At 50.1% G+C, this 18,365-nt stretch overlaps 1 protein-coding gene across 5 annotated transcripts in view; it reads left to right on the top strand.

Moving 5' to 3' along the window:
- The window catches only part of TENM4 (teneurin transmembrane protein 4), a 2,866,770-nt gene that overhangs the window by 2,639,105 nt on the left and 209,300 nt on the right, over positions 1–18,365 (top strand). For 4 of the 5 annotated variants that reach the window (XM_053202558.1, XM_053202562.1, XM_053202560.1 and 1 more), the window contains 2 exons: positions 5,564–5,662; positions 6,842–7,077. In XM_053202558.1, coding sequence (XP_053058533.1) covers positions 5,564–5,662; positions 6,842–7,077 — 335 coding nt within the window. The remainder of the gene's footprint in view (positions 1–5,563; positions 5,663–6,841; positions 7,078–18,365) is intronic. The other variant, XM_053202561.1, reaches the window with a different exon arrangement.

Here is an 18,365-nt window from a genome sequence, read left to right as displayed (position 1 = left end):
GATTTCATAGGGATTGTCTGATTAATAGCCTGTCAGGCTCCTGTCAGATGAAGGGGAAGCCAGAGCACGAGGCTGCCAGACCCCTGCTCTAGCTCATCTGATCCCAGGCCTGGTTTGGGAGCCTGAGGCCCGTTGCGTGGTCATGCTCAATTAGGGGAATAGCCCCGTTTACCCCTCAGGGATGGGAGGACATCCTGGTGGTCTCCAACCCAGGCTTGGTATAGTTCCCAGAATAGCACACAGTACCTTCTAGTGGGCCAGGCCAACTCCTGAGCATTGCAGGAAATTGGGGTGGACAGTTGTCCCTGTCATTTGATGATTTGGTCCCAGGCATGCAGAAAACAGAGCCACTATCTTAGAAGAAGCTCATGGTCTTATGAGGAAGGCAGACCCATAAATGATTGAATATAGATGGCACTTTGGATAGTGCTCTGACTTGGGGGGTGGTCTTAGCAGAGAGGAGAGTGTGGCTCCCTCTGTATGGGGGCATCAAGGAACAGTCACACCAAACACTCATGGGGCCCTTACTGGGGCTCCTTAGAGGGAAGCACGTAAGAGACTCAGCACCTAGGATTTTTATTGGGAACTGGTCACACAGGCACCTTATGCCTGGCAACGGCCCAAATTCAGACACCCAGAAGGAAAGCAGGTGTTTGGCATAAACCATATTGTTTGTACACGTAGTTTAGACACAGTGAGTCAGCCACTCGTCAGTTAATGGTGGGAACCCTCCGGAAAACCTCAGTCAGGACTGCTATGGTAACTGCTCTGCACAGGTAGGTAGTCTTATTATCATCTCCACTTTAGAGATGAAGAATCTGAAGACAGGAAAGTGAAGTAACTTGCGTAAGGAAACAAGCCAGCAAGTGGCAGGGCCAGGATCCACACCCCGGCCAGCTGGCTCCAGAGGACCTAGCTGCTCTCCAGTGCTGCCCTCCTGATTATTTGGACCTGCATCGGGAGGAGATTGCAGGGGAGAAAGGAATTCTCGGGTGAGGGACAGCTGTACAAAAGCACAGAGCTGAGAGAGCTTCATATCTTGGAGAGATGGCTAAGAGTTGGGGGACACGGGAGCACATGGGCCTCATGGAAATGCATGTAAATGAGAGTCGGCAATGGAGGGCCTTGAGTTATAGGAAGAAGAGGTGGGTATGGGGCCTGAGAAGTGGGGTGAGTAGTTACAAACATCTTTGAAATAGGAGAGTAACGTTATGGGATTGGCCTTTCGGAAGGATCACTGTGACCTGGAAGACCCGGTTCATTTTTTGTTGCTTTTGTTCATTCATTTGTTAAATGCTGGCTCTATCACAAAGTCTTTATGGGGCCTTGGCCAAATCTCTGACGCCCTGCACACCTTGGGGTTGTCAGCTGCAGAATGTAGCTGGACAGCTAGTATAGCATGTAGCAGAATGTCCTGTTCTGCTGGGTGGCTGCCCCAGGGCTTTGTGGGTGAAGCATGGCCAGGACAGCCCGCTCGCGGTGAGATGAGCTGTTGAGCAAGGCAGTCTGAAGACCTGGCCACTGTGACTTTCCGGCCACGTCCTTCCCAAAAGCTATTTGTTCTGTCCTCGGAAGGCGAGCTCTGCCTGCCCTGGGCCGGAACTAGAATCCCTGCAGGCAGCTCAGGGACTTGCCCGAGGCCTCCTCTCAGGCATAGAGGGGAGGTGGTGCCCTCCCCACTGCAAGGAGAGCTGTGACAGCAGAATGCACTTGACTACATCCCCTCTCCGGGTACTCAGCAACTCTCTCCTGAGAGGCAGCTGGAGGCAGTGAGGTTGGAGGAATGTGGTTTTCAGTCCCAGCTCTACCTTTCAGTTGCTGTGTGACCTTGGGCAGTCACTCATCCAATCTGGGCCTCAGTTTCCATATTTGTTAAAATGAGGTAACAATACCCACCGGTGTGCGGGTCCGATGAATCTAGTGTCCACACCCGAGTTCCCAACAGCAGTGAGCTGGAGACCAGGCAGGACTGTGATTTAAGGAGGCCTCGGCAGCATGGGCCTTCATTAGGAGAGGCTTGTAACTTTTGTTTTCCCGAAGAACTGGAATCTCAGAGTTGGGAGTGGGAAATGGGCAGGAAATTTGGGGAGGAGCCTCGAACTAGGAGCCCAGACACCTAGGCTTTAGTTTCAGCTCTGCCGCTAAGTTCCTCTGCGCATATGAGCAGGACACATGTCTCTCTGGGTCTCGATTTCCTCACCAATCAAATGAGGCCTCATCGACTCAGAACTAAGTTTCAGAAGCACAGAATAGGGGCATTTCAAGTCAGCAGTAGGATTCTAAACTGGCAGTATTTTCAGCAGGTGCTAGCGTCCCCCCAAATTCCCGAGTGATCTAAATGGCTAACGTCTGAGTTAGCGCCAACGTGGAAAGCTCTTTCAGGGAATCTGGCATAGTCTCACTCCAGAAACCCTTTGTTCCAGTGCACTGCCTCTTCCCCTGTCCTAACAGATCTGCACGTTTGAGAGATAATTGCTCTCTTTTCTTAAATTATAGAAGTAGAAATAAAAACCACTCTTGATCCAGACACTGGAAAATCTCACTATTAACATTTCAATTTTTATCCTTTTTGTCTTTTTTTTCCTGAATATATTTATTTTGGATGGGCTTTAAGGTACACGTTTGACTCTCTGAGAGCCCAGTCCTAGCCTAGCGATGCAAGCCAGACTCCCAGATGTATGCAGAAGCGTACCATGCAGCCAGCTGCTGGCCCCAGGGAGGCACCAAGAGCTCGTCCTGGGCCTCTGGGCAGAAGTGGCTAGGGCCTTCTCAGGCTGGGCCATAGGGACTGTAGAAAGACTGGAAATTCCCTCCTGAACTACAGGGAATGAGGGAAATAATAATAAAACACCACCTGTGCTCCCCTCAATTAAACACCAACTGTGTGCCTGCAGTATGCCAGGGGCGCCTCCCTTTGTATACCCCATCGTTCACAGTCTTCAGCAAATATTTATGGAGTGCCTTCTGTGTACCAGGCGCTCTTGTAGACTCTGGGCACATGGCAGAGAACAAGGCAGGTAAGATTTCTACCCTTACGGAACTTAAATTGCAATAGGAAAAAAACACGTGTGTGTGTGTGCGCGCACGCATACGTGCGTGTGTCTAGTCCAATGGGGAAAACTAAAGCAGTGCTAGGGGCCAGGGGTAATTAGAAAGAGAAGGACGGGAACTATTACAGTTAGCCATGAGAAGGGAAGGAAAGGCCCATGCAGATATTTGGGGGAAGGTGATTCAGGCAAATGACAGCAAAGGCTTTAGCTGGTTGGAGTAGCAGCATGGAGGCCAGGGTATATGTAGCACAGAAAATGATATTGGAGAGGTAGCAGGGGGCCAGACGTTGTATACCCTGGTAAGGACCATGGTTTTATTCTTATGAAACCATTGGAAGGTTGTGAGTAGAGAAGTAGCATGATCTAAATTATATTTTAGCTTCTCTAAGGAGAGTGATTATCCCAGTTTATGAGTGCTCAGAGAGATAGACTCACCACCTCATGGCCGGTGAATGACGGAGCTGGGACCTCTTTGACCGCAGAGTCTCTGTGCCTTCCCTCATCACAAGAGGCCTCCCATGAGGAGACCACCTGTGGAGGGTGGGGGCAGAAATGAGGCCACTCTGAAGGACTTCTGCACCCCTGTAGTTCCTCTCAGACCCTGTGGGAGGCCCCGGGGGCCATGAACACAACCAGAACAGCCTGGTACCCAGGCTGCTGGGCCCAGACAGCTCAGGACTCTCTCAAAGGGGAGGTCCCCACCACCATGGCAGTTCTCAGTGGCTCCGGCTGCTAAACTGTGTTGCCTTGTGTTCCCACCGTCCCCGAGGGTGCTAATGAAAGTGTCAACAGCCCCTCCTCATTTGGTATGTAAGGCTGGCCCGGGAGGCAAACCCACAGGCAAGGCGGTGACACAGGCTTGTGAGCTGTGGGATCAGACAAACCTGCGTTCTCTTCCAGCTCTGCCGCTTGCTTACTCCGTGATAGGACCCTCAGAAAGTTACATCTCTGATCTTTGATTTGCCAGCCTACAAAGCAAAAATGATAGTGCTGACATTGTAATGTGGGGACTAACATTTACGTTAGATACAGAGTTCTAGAACAGTGAATAAGCTGTGGTAGATGTAGGGCAGATTAGCATTAGTACTTCTAGAATATTTGTTGGTGTTAGTGCTAATGTTATGTAAATTAGTACTAATACCTAAATTGGCATTAGAACTTCTATGATGTGTGTTTAGCCTTTACAGATACTTCCAACATTACTCATTTGGTCCTACATCAACTTTGTGAACTTAGTATTGTTATCCCCATTTTACAGATGAAGTATAGGTTTGGAAGAGGTTGAAATTTTTACACAGTCACACAGCAAGAAAGCGGCAGAAAAGGGACTTGAATTTGGGTTCTCTGGTGCTCAAGGCCTGGTCAAAGTCAGCAGGAAAGTCCCTCGCAGGGCCGAACCCAAAAGTTAGCTCTCGGCACTCAAGTCCTTCCTTGAGGTGCATACAATAGGCTGAAGCCATCACCGGCTTGTTTAAAACTGTGCACTTACACGGTTTTCAAGTGAGGGGACAGCAGTGCGTGAAAATATCAGGAAACAGGATCCAGCACACTCCAGTATGAATGAGGCCAGTTAGCAGGCACGATGGAGACCCAGAGGGCAAGTGTGTCTGTCTCCATTCTGCATTAGAAATGGGTGCTGTCAGAAAATGCATTGCCCTCAGTGTACATGGGGAGAACAAAAGACACGACGCCCCATCTGTCTTCTGAAGGGCACCATCCTCACCATTCAGCCATCACCGAGGTCTCTGCTCTGCTAAAGGACCGTGACACTTTAAATATTGTCAGCATCAACCTGGGGGTTTGTGAGAAATGCAGATTCTCAGGCCCCACCTCCATCTTCCGACTCCGAATCTCTGGGGTGGGCCTCAGCAAAGCACAGCTCTCCAGGCGATTCTGATGCTTACTCGAGTTTGAGCACCACTGCTTGAGAAGAAAATGGCCCCAAATGCTTATCACTCTTTTTTCTTTGGACTAGCCAAGTGTCTCTTGCTGTTGTTTGAATAGATGTATAGAAAGTATACATCTTTCTACTTTCTATGTATAGTAGAGAAAGCACAGTCTTTGGAAACAGAAAACCTGAGCTCAAATTCCTGCATAGAACCTTGCCAGCTGGTAACCTTGGCAAATCCTGTTACCTCTCCACATCTCAGTTTCCTCACCTGTAAAATGGGGATACATCTTCCTTGCATAGCCTATTCTGAACATTTGAAGTAAACGGATGTATTGTGCCTAGCTCAGTGCCTGAGACGTAATCAGTCTTCGTCAGTGAGAGCTGTGATTTGACGGCCACAACTGCCAGACATTCAGGTTTGTACAGAGAATGCTCCCTCTGGATGCTCTGTGCCAGGCAGACCCCTCGCACATGTGGCTTGCACACAGACCCATCGCCTGGCAGCCTTGTCCCGCTGATCTCACGCACAGCTGCGGCAGACGGCCACTTTGTGTGTTTCTCTACTGTCCCCCTTCATCGATGCATGACTCATTGCTTCATTCATGTCTCCATGTGTGCGTAGAAACCTAGGCAAGCAGCCATTCCTAGGGACATTGCAGGACAACCTCATTGAGATGGACATTCTCAGCGCCTCCCGCCATGATGGGGCTTACAGTGACGGGTAGGTGACATCCCCATGTTCTTCCTCTCTGTGTATGCTGTCCCTGTGGCTCCTGCACTCGCATGCAGACCCTGAGACCTTTCCCTGGGCTCTCCTGCGGGAGGTGACGATGCCATGTTGCATGCCCATCCCCAAGAGTTTCTCCTTGAAGTACCCTGTCTTCAGCATATTAACAGCGGCATTGTTAATATGCAGCTCCCGGCATCTCATTGGCTGCCTCTGCCATTCTGAGAGACATCTCATAGCAATTTTTATGCAGCATAGGCCCTGTATCATACGTATTGTAATCCCAAGGATGTGTTCTGTGACCTGAGGCATCTTGCACCCCAGCAGAGTGCAAGATTGCTCTAAGGTTTCAGGGGGAAGCAGTGCAACCAGTGCACCCCATTTCCCAGGCCGTGTACAAATTCTCCCGTGGCCATGGTTAAAGACAAGCTGTGAAGGATTTCCTGACACCTAGTTTGGCCACAACCATGCGCTTTGACCTGCCACGCTGCCCTGAAGACTATGGCTAGGCTGAGGATGCATTTGCCTACCTGTCCTCTCACACAGCTTTTGCTAGGAGTTTGGAAGGCAGCAGTCTGGCTTCTGAAGGCTTTTGCTGCCATCGGTTGTATAACAGCCACTGGGGGACTCAGCCATGGCAAAACTTAATGGTGGTCTCTGAGGTCCACCCCCGAAACACCCTTTAAACAGAACGGTATTTCATACCTCCACCAAGGTACACTGGCAAAGTAGGCATTGGAGAGAGAAGAAACATTTAGGTTCCATTAGCTCCAGGACACAGAACAGGATTTTAGACACATTCCTAGTTACCGCCAGTAATTTTAGAGAACAGCTAGTATAATACCCAAGAAACAGCATCCCCACCCCAGCCCTTCCCCGGAGAGGGATCTCCACACCCAGCCTTCTGTCAAGGCGGTAACACCTTCTTCCTTGGCCCCGGGTGGTTTTTCCCACGGGGAGGACTATCCCATTGTGTTCCCCGGAAGCGTGTGTTCGTGTGCCCTGTTATGTGGTCTGGTACATGATTCTCCTTTTCTCTGTCCCTCCTGTCTTCTCTGTGGTGATTCTCCAGGCTCCTCTGCATGCTTCTATTGCTGCCTCTGTCCTCCAGGTTGACCTTGGTCCCAATGAGCCTGCAGACCCTGATGCCCTCTGGCTTCTCTCCACCCACAGGCACTTCCTCTTCAAGCCGGGAGGCACCTCCCCACTCTTCTGCACCACCTCACCAGGGTACCCGCTGACGTCCAGCACGGTGTACTCCCCCCCGCCCCGGCCCCTGCCCCGCAGCACCTTTGCCCGGCCAGCCTTCAACCTCCAGAAGCCCTCCAAGTACTGTAACTGGAAGTGCGCGGCCCTGAGCGCCATCGTCATCTCAGCCACGCTGGTCATCCTGCTGGCATACTTCGTGGGTAAGCACCTCCCTCGCCCCAGCTCCCCTCGGCTCCCCTTCGCTCAGAGGGCAGCACACAACACGCCTGTGGGCACCGCGGGCACCTTGCCGCCCCGACGGCCAAAGCACACATGGCGAGCCACGCAGCCCTGGGGCGCTGGCCTGCACCCCCTAAACTGTCAAGGTCATCTCTCTGGGACCCTCTCTGCTCCCTGCTTGTAAGCAGGAAGGAAGCTGAGCAGCTGCTCCGTCCTGTGTTGGATGCCTAGCAGTAGGCGTAAGCAGTCACCGAGACTGACCTTTGAGGTGGTGGTCTGTGGCGTGAATGTCACGGATTGGAGTCACGACAAATGACCAGTTGGAGAGGCTGGACAGCAGGCAGGCCTCTCCTGCTAGTGCCACATAGCCGCAGTGAGGAGCAGGAAAGACGTGGGGGGCCCTGGGGTTGGAGGGAAACTGCCAAAGATTGGACTGTGCTGACCTCAGCCAGGAAGCATATCTGAAGGTGACGAGAGGCTGTGACGAGGTGGTCTGAGCGGACTGTGGGAGCCCAAGTCCAGAGTGCAGCCATGGTCAGGACTGAGGAGCAGCGGGTCCCCACTAGCAGCGAGAGTTGGCTGAGGGATGCACAGAGACCCCAAGCAGCGCTGACTGGCCTTCTTGCCTGACCCCAGGCCACCTCCACGATGTAGGAAACTCCTCTTGGCCCCTACTTTGCCACCACAGGATGCCACCCATTGGATGCTCTTTCGACGTATTCCCCCCACAGTTAGGTTTCTTGCTTCCTTCACCCCCATCTTTGATCTGCTCCCAGGGAAGATGTTAATCTGAAGAGATCCGTAGGCACCGCTTAGAGTCCGCTGCGTCTTTGTAAATCAGCCCATTAATAAAGGCATCCAGAGGGGTTGGCTTAACCCTCTGTCCTTTCCAGCCTTCGAATTCTGTCATTCTCGGGTTTAAGGTAGGTCAAGCCAGCTTGAGAAGAACTTGAAGCCATGCTGAGGAATTCTGAGATAATTCTGTATGCAAGGGGGACTTCTCCAGTGTAAGCCCAGTAAAGAGAAACAGAAGTAACTGGCACAGGCCAGAGGAAGACAGGATGTCATCCATGGTGGAAAAGAACCCTGTCATAGCATAACCCCCTGGGTTACTGTGGATGAAAAAGGGCTGTGTGCTGAGGAAGTACGTGCAGTCACTAGGAACGATGAACGAAACATGGGCCCCGCTTGTTCAGGAGAAGGGATTTGAGCATGGATTGAGTGTTCGAGATTCGTGGATTTTACAAGTAATCGGGAAGGCGACAGCCCCTCAAACAGGGAGGTCACCTTAAATAGCTCCACCTATAGTAAGCTTTCGTCAGTATGCCAGATCTCTCTCTCCCTTGTGACGACTGGCACAGAGAATTCCATGGCTTCAAGGCCAGGTGGGCATACGTGTTTCTTCTCTTCTATCTGATTGCTTAGTTGATGCTGTCTAGAAAGCTGTGTTAAGAAGGATCCCGAGGGGGAGCCTGGGTGGCTCTGTCAGTTATGCGTCTGACTCTTGACTTCAGCTCAGGTCATGATCTCATCATCGTGAGATCGAGCCCTGTGTTAGGCTCCTCACTGGGGGTAGAGCCTGCTTAAGATTCTCCCTCTCCCTCTCCCCTGTGTGTGCTCGCTCGCTCTCTCTCTCGCTGTCTCTCTCTCTCAAAAAGAAGGGTCCTGAGGCTATATTCAGGATCAATGGGAAAGGGTCTCTGTGATTGATTAGTAATACCTATTATGGTCACCAGAATGGAGAATATTGATGGCACACCAGGCATTTGCCATCCCTACTGTGTGTTAGTGGGTAAAAGGAATAGCCAAACTGGGAGAGGCCAGAGCCCTGTGAAAGGGTACTGATTGATGTAAACTGGGTTACAGGTGAGGGCTATACAGTTCCAAGCACCATCACTCGGCATGAAAGTTTCTTCCTGTCACCACCAATGCTGTGTCCCTGGTAACCACTAATGCAACTCTTGTTTTTGACTGACATTATTATATTTCCTAAATGAGTAGACGTTTGAACAAGGACTGTCCCTGTTCATCGAGAGTCAAGTAGTTTGCAACATAAAGACATCAACTTACATTGAAGTTGGAAAGTTTATACTGTAGCCTCGTTCAGGGAGAAAGAATAAATCTTTGTATGATTATGCAAACTCTCTTCTGTTTACATCCCATGGGCTTCTATGGGGTCAGTTTTCAGGAATCTAAATTTAGATAGGATCTACCAGGAGGTAGTGAGCTCCTTGTCATAGGAACGATGCAAATAGAGCCCAGTGACCACATAGCAAGGATGATTCCAGTGCCGACTGAGATTTTTCACTGGATGGCCTTTGATTGTCCTTCCAACACTGACAGTCTTTGCATCCATGATTTTGTGACTTTTGTTTCTCATTCAGCAAACCATGCAGGGTACCTCCTTTGGGCCAGGTACTGTGCTAAATGTTAGGGCTAAATACGTGATCCCTGCCCTCTTGTTGGTAGCTTTGGAAAGGAGACAGCTGTGTTAGCCGTGACTGAAGCAGCTCAGGGGCTATGGGAATACCCACCGCCAAGAGCAGTAGGGGAGGCTCCCTGGGAAGGATGATGATGTAGCTGAATCCTGTAGTCAGAGTTAAATTGTCAGGAGACATGCAGAGAGTGGATGTCAAACCGAGGGAAGTTTCAGGTTTAAGAGAGGACAGTGTGGTGGTAAGGCCATCGTCTGTGTTTGAAGCATCTGAGGGGTGTTGGAGCTAATGCAGGAGAGTTCGGTAAGATCATCATGAAGATGACCTCAGAGGCCAAGTGACGGACCTTCCCGGATGGGCACTGGGGAGCCACTGAAGGGTTTTAAGCAGTGGAAGCAGTGGCAGAATGTAGTCAGACTTTTATTTTAGAAAGAAAAGTGTAGAGGAAGGAAGAATAGGCCCCGTCACAGCAAATGGGTCAGGAGAAGCCAAGGGCATCGGCTAAAACAGTAGCAGTGTAAGTGGAGAGGAGGGGTTGGCTTTAGGAGAATTTGTGTCTCCTGTTAGGAGTGGTTAGTCCACTGATAATGTGTCCTCACATAGAATAAATACATCCTTTTGATAAAACCCTCTCTCTGCAGAAACTTTAAGACGGGACTGTAGATTGCATATGCAAGGGCCAGGTCAGATAGGCAGAACTGGAATGTTGCCTTTGTTCCCTGGAGACTCAGAGCCTCTGACAGACCTGGATTCCATTCCCAGCTCTGCCACCTGGCTGCTGTTCACCCCTGAGCAACTCGCTTCTCTTTCTGAGCCTTGACTTCCTCATCTAGAAGACAGACACGACCCATCACCTCAGGAGGATGTGTGTGAGGCTGGAGTACGCTAATGCAGGTGAAGGCATTGCAGGTGCATTTTCCTACTTTTCCTCAAGGGCTGGGGCGGCATCCTTCGTGCCTGGTCCCCTCCAGCTGCCGGGGGCAGAGGATGAGCATCTTGTTGCTTGGTCGTAATCACAGCCTGTGATGACTAACTTGGAAGGAACTTTCAATTATTAAAAATCAAATTAATTGTCTCAGCCGAGCACAAATATCCTTAACAAAGACTTTTCCAGCCGACCAACCGATCTAATCAACAGGCAAAAGCACAGATACTTAATTAGATTTTTGATGAAAAATTGTGTTTAATTTCAAGTATAATCAATTATTAATTACTGTAATGAGTGAGTCTGACTGGGTTTACTAATTAACTCATTTAAAAATTATGAATAACCTTTTCATTTGTAATTATTTTCTACATCCTATCAAGCTCCAGATAAGAATCCTATCACTTCACCAGCACAGGGGGAGTCGAAAACAGGGCGGGCAAGAATTGTTCTTTCTCTGCTATCTGCTCGGGGCTGCCATATCTGGAGGGAACCCTGACAGATCCATTTGACATTCGGTTTTTAGTTCAAAAGTTTCCGTTCATTTGCAGAGACATCTGCAGTTACTCTCCTAGGAAGATCACAGCCAGCATTCACCACCCACAAAGGCTACAGGGCCTGGAGCCTTGCCTCTGGGCTGTCTTCCCCCCTGGGGGGTGTTACTTGGCCACTCTAGTTTGGGTGGGTAATCTAGGAAGGACCTTTAAGAATCCACGGGGCATCTCACCAGAGACGTGATGTACATTTTTGTCTCCAAAGGACACCCTTTCGGAGAGGTAGCTGTTGACCATGCGTGCCTTGTTTTACTCACCATTCTCCCTGTGATGGTTTTTGAGTATTGGAACACTCTCCGCCTTTTCCTTTCTGAAGATAAGAAATGTGTTTGCAGAACAAAATAGGGAGAGCATGATAATGAGGGGAAGATTAGTTAAAAGTCAAACCATGAAGTTTGTGCAGCCATGGCAAATAATGCTTTATTTTATAGCAGCTAATTGTTTTTAAAACACTGTCCCCACAAAAGGCAGTGTGGCATAGTGTGGTAAAGATAATAGGGGCTGCTGTGGTCGTTAATAATGAGAGCACTTCACTTAGCTTTGATTGTTTGCAGCCCACATGCCCCTCTCTGTTCTGAGCACTTTGCTTGTAGTTTCTCGTTTTCAAATCTCCCAACAGCCCTGTGGATTATTCTCTCCAATTTACAGATGAGGACACTGAGAACCTGTGAACTGAAATAAGTTCCCACCGTCACCTGGTAAATGGCAGGACAGTGGTCATCCCCAGGCACCCAGGCTCTAGGGCTGATGCCTTTAAATTCTTTTTCTCTTTCGACTTCACATTCCTAAACTTTATGCACTAACTTTCCTATCATAGTACTTGGTATTTAGAATTTTTGCTGTGTGCCCAGTGTTGGTCCAAGCCCATCATGTCATATCTTTGAACACTCAACAGTTCTGTGAGATAAGTTTTATTTTCTGTTTTTTCTACAAGAGGAAACTAAAGCTCACAGAAGTTAACAACTTGCCAGGGTCCCAAAACCAGTAAAGAATATAGGATTTTTAAAGGCCATACTCTCAGACACTGTGCTGGGTTCACAGCTTGAACAGATGGTGTAGAATCAAAAGACCCCACTCATGTCCAGCTCTATCACTTGCTGACTGTATAAACTTGGGCAAGTTGCTTAATTTGTCTGAACCTCAGTTTCCACTTTGCTTATGGCTCCTATAGTGGGTGTGGCTGGAATAATTACCCCGTTTTACATGGGAGGAATTTATAGCAGCATGGCTGAGAGCATGGGTTCTGAAATTAGGCTGTCTGACTTCAGATCTCAGCTCTGCTGTGTATCTGTCTTGTGACCTTAGACAAGTCTGTTTAACCTCTGTCAGCCTCAGTTTACCCATCTGTAAAGCGAGGCTAATAATAGTGGCTACTTCACAGGGCTCTTGCAAATTCCAGTAAGATAATTTGCATAAAGTACTTAGACTACTGCCTGGGACCTTTAGCACTCAATAAAAGGTAGATACTATTATTGTTGTTAATAGTATTCTTAGTACTATTAGCATCACATGTGGAAGAGTATTTGTAAGTCTTGACCGAGACCTTGGACCAGCCTCATCTCATCACAGTGCCTGCAGGCTTCCTGGCCTGTGTTAGTCACCGGGGCAGCCGACAGAACAAGCAGGGAGGCCTGTCAGGAGACATTTGTAGGGATGTGTCGCTGTTACAGGGAAGCAGCCTAGAGAAGAATCATTACCAGAAAGTGCCTCGCGTCATTTCTTTAACTCAGACAAAAGTTGATTTTTGGTTCACTGACAGTCTCCTCTGTCCAGGTAAGACTGACAGGCTCCCCGGCGTTCTGGATCTCTATGTGAAAAGCAAACACGGGGTATCACGGAAGAGCTGCGGATTCCTATCTCCAGGACTCCTCAAGCACCTGTCTTGCCAAATAGGCGTTTGGAAAAGGGGGCACAACAGGCTTGCTAACAGTACAAAAAAGCAGGACTAGTTTTACATTTGAATGGAGACCTGAGATTGCCCTGGGACTCTCTTCCACGGTGGGTACAGGCCCGCCCCATGGAGAAAGGGTGCCGCTCACTATGCTTTCTCTAAGGCAGTGAGGTGTTCTCATGGAAGTCTGCAGAAATGTCAGCTCTGCCACAGCCCAGCTGGGTGACCCTTTGGAGCCTTGGTTTCCTCATTTGCAAAGTGGGGAGAACAATAGTACTCCCATGAGAGATGATGCTGAAAAACCACAGGGCATGTGAAAAAGGAGAGCTCCCTGGCTGGTGGCCTTGGGACACTGTTGGGAGCCTTCCTTGGACCCCAGTTTCTCAACCCAGGATGGGGTGGGAGTAGATGATCCCGTAATGTCCTCCCCAGGTTTTGGAAGGAGGAAGGAGGAAACTGAACCCGGACGTGGGCTGTGGCGGCCTCTGTGCAGCTGCTATGACGACATGCGCAGCACTGAGGGCTCCTTTTTATTTATCTTTTTTTTTTTTAAGTAGGTCACATTTTCACCTCCACTAGCAGCTGATGGTGGATTGAGAGAAAAAAAAAAATCGGAGCCCTTGCTTGAAGTGGTGATAGTTCGGTGAGAACGCTGCTAAATTTAATTGCTGCTTTACAAAAGGCAGCTGTCAGAGTGCTTGCTTGTTGGAATATCGCAGTCCTTGGTCCGGAAGCGCCTGGGTCATCCAGTTCTCGGGGTTATCTGGGCAGCGCTGATGGAGGCGGGCTGGGGCCCCGAGTGCCACGTGTGCAGACTGGTGTGGGCTCTCCTCGCCATGTCTGACTGACATTCCACCACACAAACCCGACTTCAGGGGCTGGCTGGCGGCAGTCCAGTTAGGGGGTCATGAGGCATCTTTTCTCTTTAGGGGGCGCCGTTGCTCACTCTCCCCTCTCCTAAAGTCTGTTCTCTGCTGCACGCTGGTCCCGAGCACAAAGCCAGGCACAAGGGAGCCCTGCTCAGTGAGACTTGGTTGGATAAATGACCTTGCAAGGTGGTAAAGCCTGCCGAGGGTATTTTGGGTGGAAGGAAAATACAGGCAAAAAGCACGATGGCAGAAGTGTGCACTCTATGTCCTGGGGCTCGGGGGCAGGTGACCTGGACATGAAATGAGTAGAGAAAAGGTCACAAATGGAAGCCAAGGTGATATTACCCCCTCCTTCCCTCAGTTATCCCATCTGGTTCAGCTCTCACGGCATCAGCATCTCGGGTGCCATTTGCTTCATAAGCACAGGCCTGTTGCCCTTTGGGCCCGGGTGTTACTAGCGAGCAATACAGCTTATTTTCTCTCCTCTCTCTTTGACTTCACATCAGGCCTTTTGGGTAGATTTACCTTTATAGCCCAAAGAATGGGGAATGGAGATGATTGAACTTGATGTTTTAGGGGGAGGAAGAAGTGGTAAAGATACAGGATCCTGTATTAAAGCTTTTCTTTCCAAGATTGATTCCTTCATGCTGCTCAGTGGGAATGGCTAATAGCAAGATATATATAGATTGTTCTCTTCATAACAGACCCCAGACAGGTATCCTCCAGCCCCCCAAAAGCAGGACTTAAGGAGCCTGGCGCGGCTGTCTGCCGTTGTCTGAGGTGCCACCGTGCGGAGGAGGGGCTCACTTGCTCTGTGGCGCTGCCGAGGCCGGAACTGGGCCCGCAGGGTGAAAATGACACAAAGGCCGATTTGGGCTCTGTGGGAGGAGGCTTTCCTAACAAGACAGCGGCCTGTGTGGAGTAGGCTTCTGTGTCTGGAACGAGAGGAGCAAGGGTAGGTGCCCAGCGGGTCTCGTTTTATTGTCCGTTGTCCTTCCACCCTTCCTTGCTGTACCACGTGGGCAAGGACTTCATCTCCTTAAGATGCCTTCCCGTCTGTAACGTAGGAGGAAGCAGGCAAACAAAGGAGTAGCCAAAATGATTAAGGCGTTCAACATGTGACCGCTCGGCATGAAAAACATCTTCCCTGCTCTGCAGCTGCCCCCCCTGCCCCCCGCCATCTCCCCACCCTCCGATCTCCTCCACGGGTGGAACCAGCCAGCAGCCGGCAGATCCAAGGAAGCCCACTGATCCAGACCGTGTGGGTGAGCCTCCCAGGCACAGAGCAGGGTGGAGAAGGGGAGAGCAGGTCTGGAAGGCAAGTAGATAACATCAGCCTCCTCACATCTCCAATTTCTCTTCCATAGCAGTGCTCATGGCTCTGGCTCTCCTCCTGGGGACCCAAGACTAGTATCGAGACCCAAACCTTACATAGGTACCTCTCCCCCGCTTACTCAGTCACCTCTCCCCCACTTATTCAGGCACCTCCCCCCCTTACTCAGGCACCTTTCTCCCCCTTACTCAGGCACCTCCCCCCTTAGGCACCTCTCCCCCTCTTACTCAGACACCTCTCCCCCCGCTACTTAGGCACCTCTCCCCCCCCACTCAGACACCTCTCCCCCCACTTACTCGGGCACCACTCCCCCCCTTACTCAAGCACCTCTTGCTCCCTTACTCAGGCACCTCTCCCCCCCTTACTCAAGCACCTCTCCCTCCCTTATTCGGGCACCTCTCCCCCCCCACCTTACTCAGGCACCTCTCCTATATTTTGCTCCCACTCAGCCACCAGGCCCTGCCCACTTGTAGTCAAAATCAGATTTCCTGAGATACAGTTTACACACAGAAAACTAACACATTTAGGCATACCATTCTCTGAGTTTTGACAGATGGATGGAGTTGTGTGACCATCATCACCACCACAGTCAAAACACAGACCACTTCCATCACCCCAAAAAGCTCCCTTATGTCCTTTTATACTCAGTACTCCCCTCATTCTCAGCCTCTGGCAAGCACTCACCTGTTTGCTGTTTGGTGGTTTTAGGTACTCTTTTTCAGAGTAATAAATGTAATAAAGAGGTGATTTATTGCTGGATTCAGAATCAGACTGTAAGATCTTCAAGTGTTGCTGAGAACACTGGAAGGTAGAATTCAGAATTCAAGATACTAGGGTCTCACAACGGGAACATCCGTGTTGTCGGCATGAATGCACACGGGCATATGTTCTTGTGCCATTTTTATGGACCATTTCTTCCCGTACACGCTTATAACTGTTGACACAGTTCTTGGCAAGTTGAAGAGCTCTGTCATATCTGTGCCATTACCATATCAGTATATTCCTGCCGTCTCCAACTTTTCCTATTATAAGTAGCGCTTCTGTGAACATCTTTGTGACTCTGCTCTGATTTTTCTTCTTTCGGTTATTTTGGGGAGGGCATGTTCCAAAAGCAGGATTTCTGGGTCACAAGGGGTGCACAGTTTGAAGCTCTTGTTACTCACTGCTAGGGCCTCCTTGGAAGGGTAGGACTGAATTCCAGGATGCCCAGCCGGGTGTCCAGTTTCCCTGCAGTCCCACTGGGGTGGGGCTTTGTGTCTGACCTTGAGTCAGCCGGTTCAGTGGGTAGGGGGCAAGGGAGTTGATGTGTGGTTCTGAGACCCAGAGAAGCTATAGAATCTTCATTCCTGGAGGGATTTCCACCTCCTTTCTCTCAGTCTGTTCCTTTCAAAAGCTGGGCTCACATGTCCCTTCCTCAGTGTACCTCCTGACACTAAGCCAGGACCCGGTTCTATGCTCTGACACTGCTCACGATGCTCCCCACAACAGCAGCTGCTCATCGTGTCACGGATCGGCTGGCGCCTGTCCCTGCTGTTGGATTGTCAGCTCCATGAGGGCAGAAACTATCTCCATCCTGCTCAAGGCCGTAGTTAGTTTCTCGTACAAGGCCAGCAGGAGGTAGCACGTGTTCAGCAAAAGTGTGTTGACGGAGAGAAAGCAGGGGAAGGTGCCTGGACCTGAGCCTAGCCACTGTGGCAAGGCATGGAGTGGAAGGAAGGAAAAAGGGAAGAGGCTTGTATTCGTATAGGGGACAGAGAGGGAAGGTCTAGACGCAGTGAGATCATGGGAGCATGGAAAATGGTTATCAGAAGCTGAGCAGGGAGCCAGAGGCGGCTGCCAAAGTGTAATCAGTGTGAGGTGCACTCCTGGCCCGGGGCCCTGTTTTGCTCCTCTGTCCGTGCAAGGCGAGCAAGAACCTCGCTCTCTCTTAGCCTCAGTTTTCTCACTGGGAAGGTAGACAGTAGGCTGCTGGAGAGATGCTGTAACAACCTGGCGCCTAGCTGTTCCTGGTCCCTGGAATCTGTCTTCCCTTCCCCCCGGCAAACAAGACGTGTTGAATTTTAGGGCCAACCAGTCCTGAGGTTGGAAGTGTCACAAAAAGGTGTATTCATATAGCCTAACAACAGCAGCACCTGCAGAGATCACACACTCTCCTGGGGCTTGAGGCCCACGCCCCATGGGCAGCTTTGGGGTCCCTGAAGGGACACTGTGGCCATGGATGGGCAGGAGGTAGCCCCAACCGTACCCCGAGGGTGCTCCTTGCACGCTTTGACCCCGGGAATGTGGAAAAGGAGTTGATCTTACAGATTTTTTGCATCCTATGGAGAGGATTTGTTCCCCACATCCTTGTTTTTCTTCTAGACTAATTACTGTGAAATAACAGAACTTAATTGCACCTAGGTGCAGAGAGAAAGCGAGAAGGGTCTCCCTGATGGCTGTTCTTGCGCTGCCATAGATATATAGCTCGTGGAGAGGAGGGGGTGCAGTCTGGGCTGTGTGCTTAGGGCGGCTGGCTCAGGACCTCCGTGAGGAAGCAGAGAAGCAGCTCTTCATCATGGGGGAAAAGGGAGGGAGGCAGGAGAGCAGGTAGGATGGCTGTAAGCACAGTGATTTTTTTCTTCCTCCTATCAGTAAAACAGCGAAATCACAACTAAATGGTTTCTTTTTTTTTTTTTTTTTTTTTTGAGATAGCAACACAGTAGCAAGAGCACAGACTCGGGACCTAGTGAGGCCTGTATTCTGGCCTAGCCCACAGGTTTTTCATTGGGGGTCTTGATTTCCTCCTTGGTAAAAAGTCAATTAATGTCTAAGCAGTGTTTGGAGCATTGAGCGAGACGCCACCTGTGAAGAGGGGTCCAGACTCATGGGTGGCCCACAGTGGGTGTTCAGCTGATGCTTTTCACACCCTTCTGGGCAGCGGGATCACCCAGAAGTTTTAAGGCCTCTCAGATTCAGCCACCAAGGGCCACTCCTGGATGCAGGGATTTAAGGTAATCTGAAATTAAGAAGAGGGAACTTCCCCAAGGTTCAGGTTTGAAACAGCAGGGAGCACTCACTGAGCATGTGTGCTGGGTTGTGTCCCCAGCTGCAAAGGACAGACAAAGCCAGATAAGCTAGCATCACCGCCTTGAGTCATCCTAGGTTTCATGGTGAGCCAGATGTGTTAGGAGCTGATGGTGGTACTAGACAGATGATAAAACCATGTTCCTGGAGTTTGAGCCTTGTCCCTGTGGGAGCCCGAAGGAAAGAGCAATTCATTCTA

This window comes from Acinonyx jubatus, chromosome D1, assembly GCF_027475565.1.
Source record: "Acinonyx jubatus isolate Ajub_Pintada_27869175 chromosome D1, VMU_Ajub_asm_v1.0, whole genome shotgun sequence".
Classification (NCBI taxonomy): Eukaryota; Metazoa; Chordata; class Mammalia; order Carnivora; family Felidae; genus Acinonyx; species Acinonyx jubatus.
This window is presented reverse-complemented; position numbering and strand designations above follow the sequence as displayed.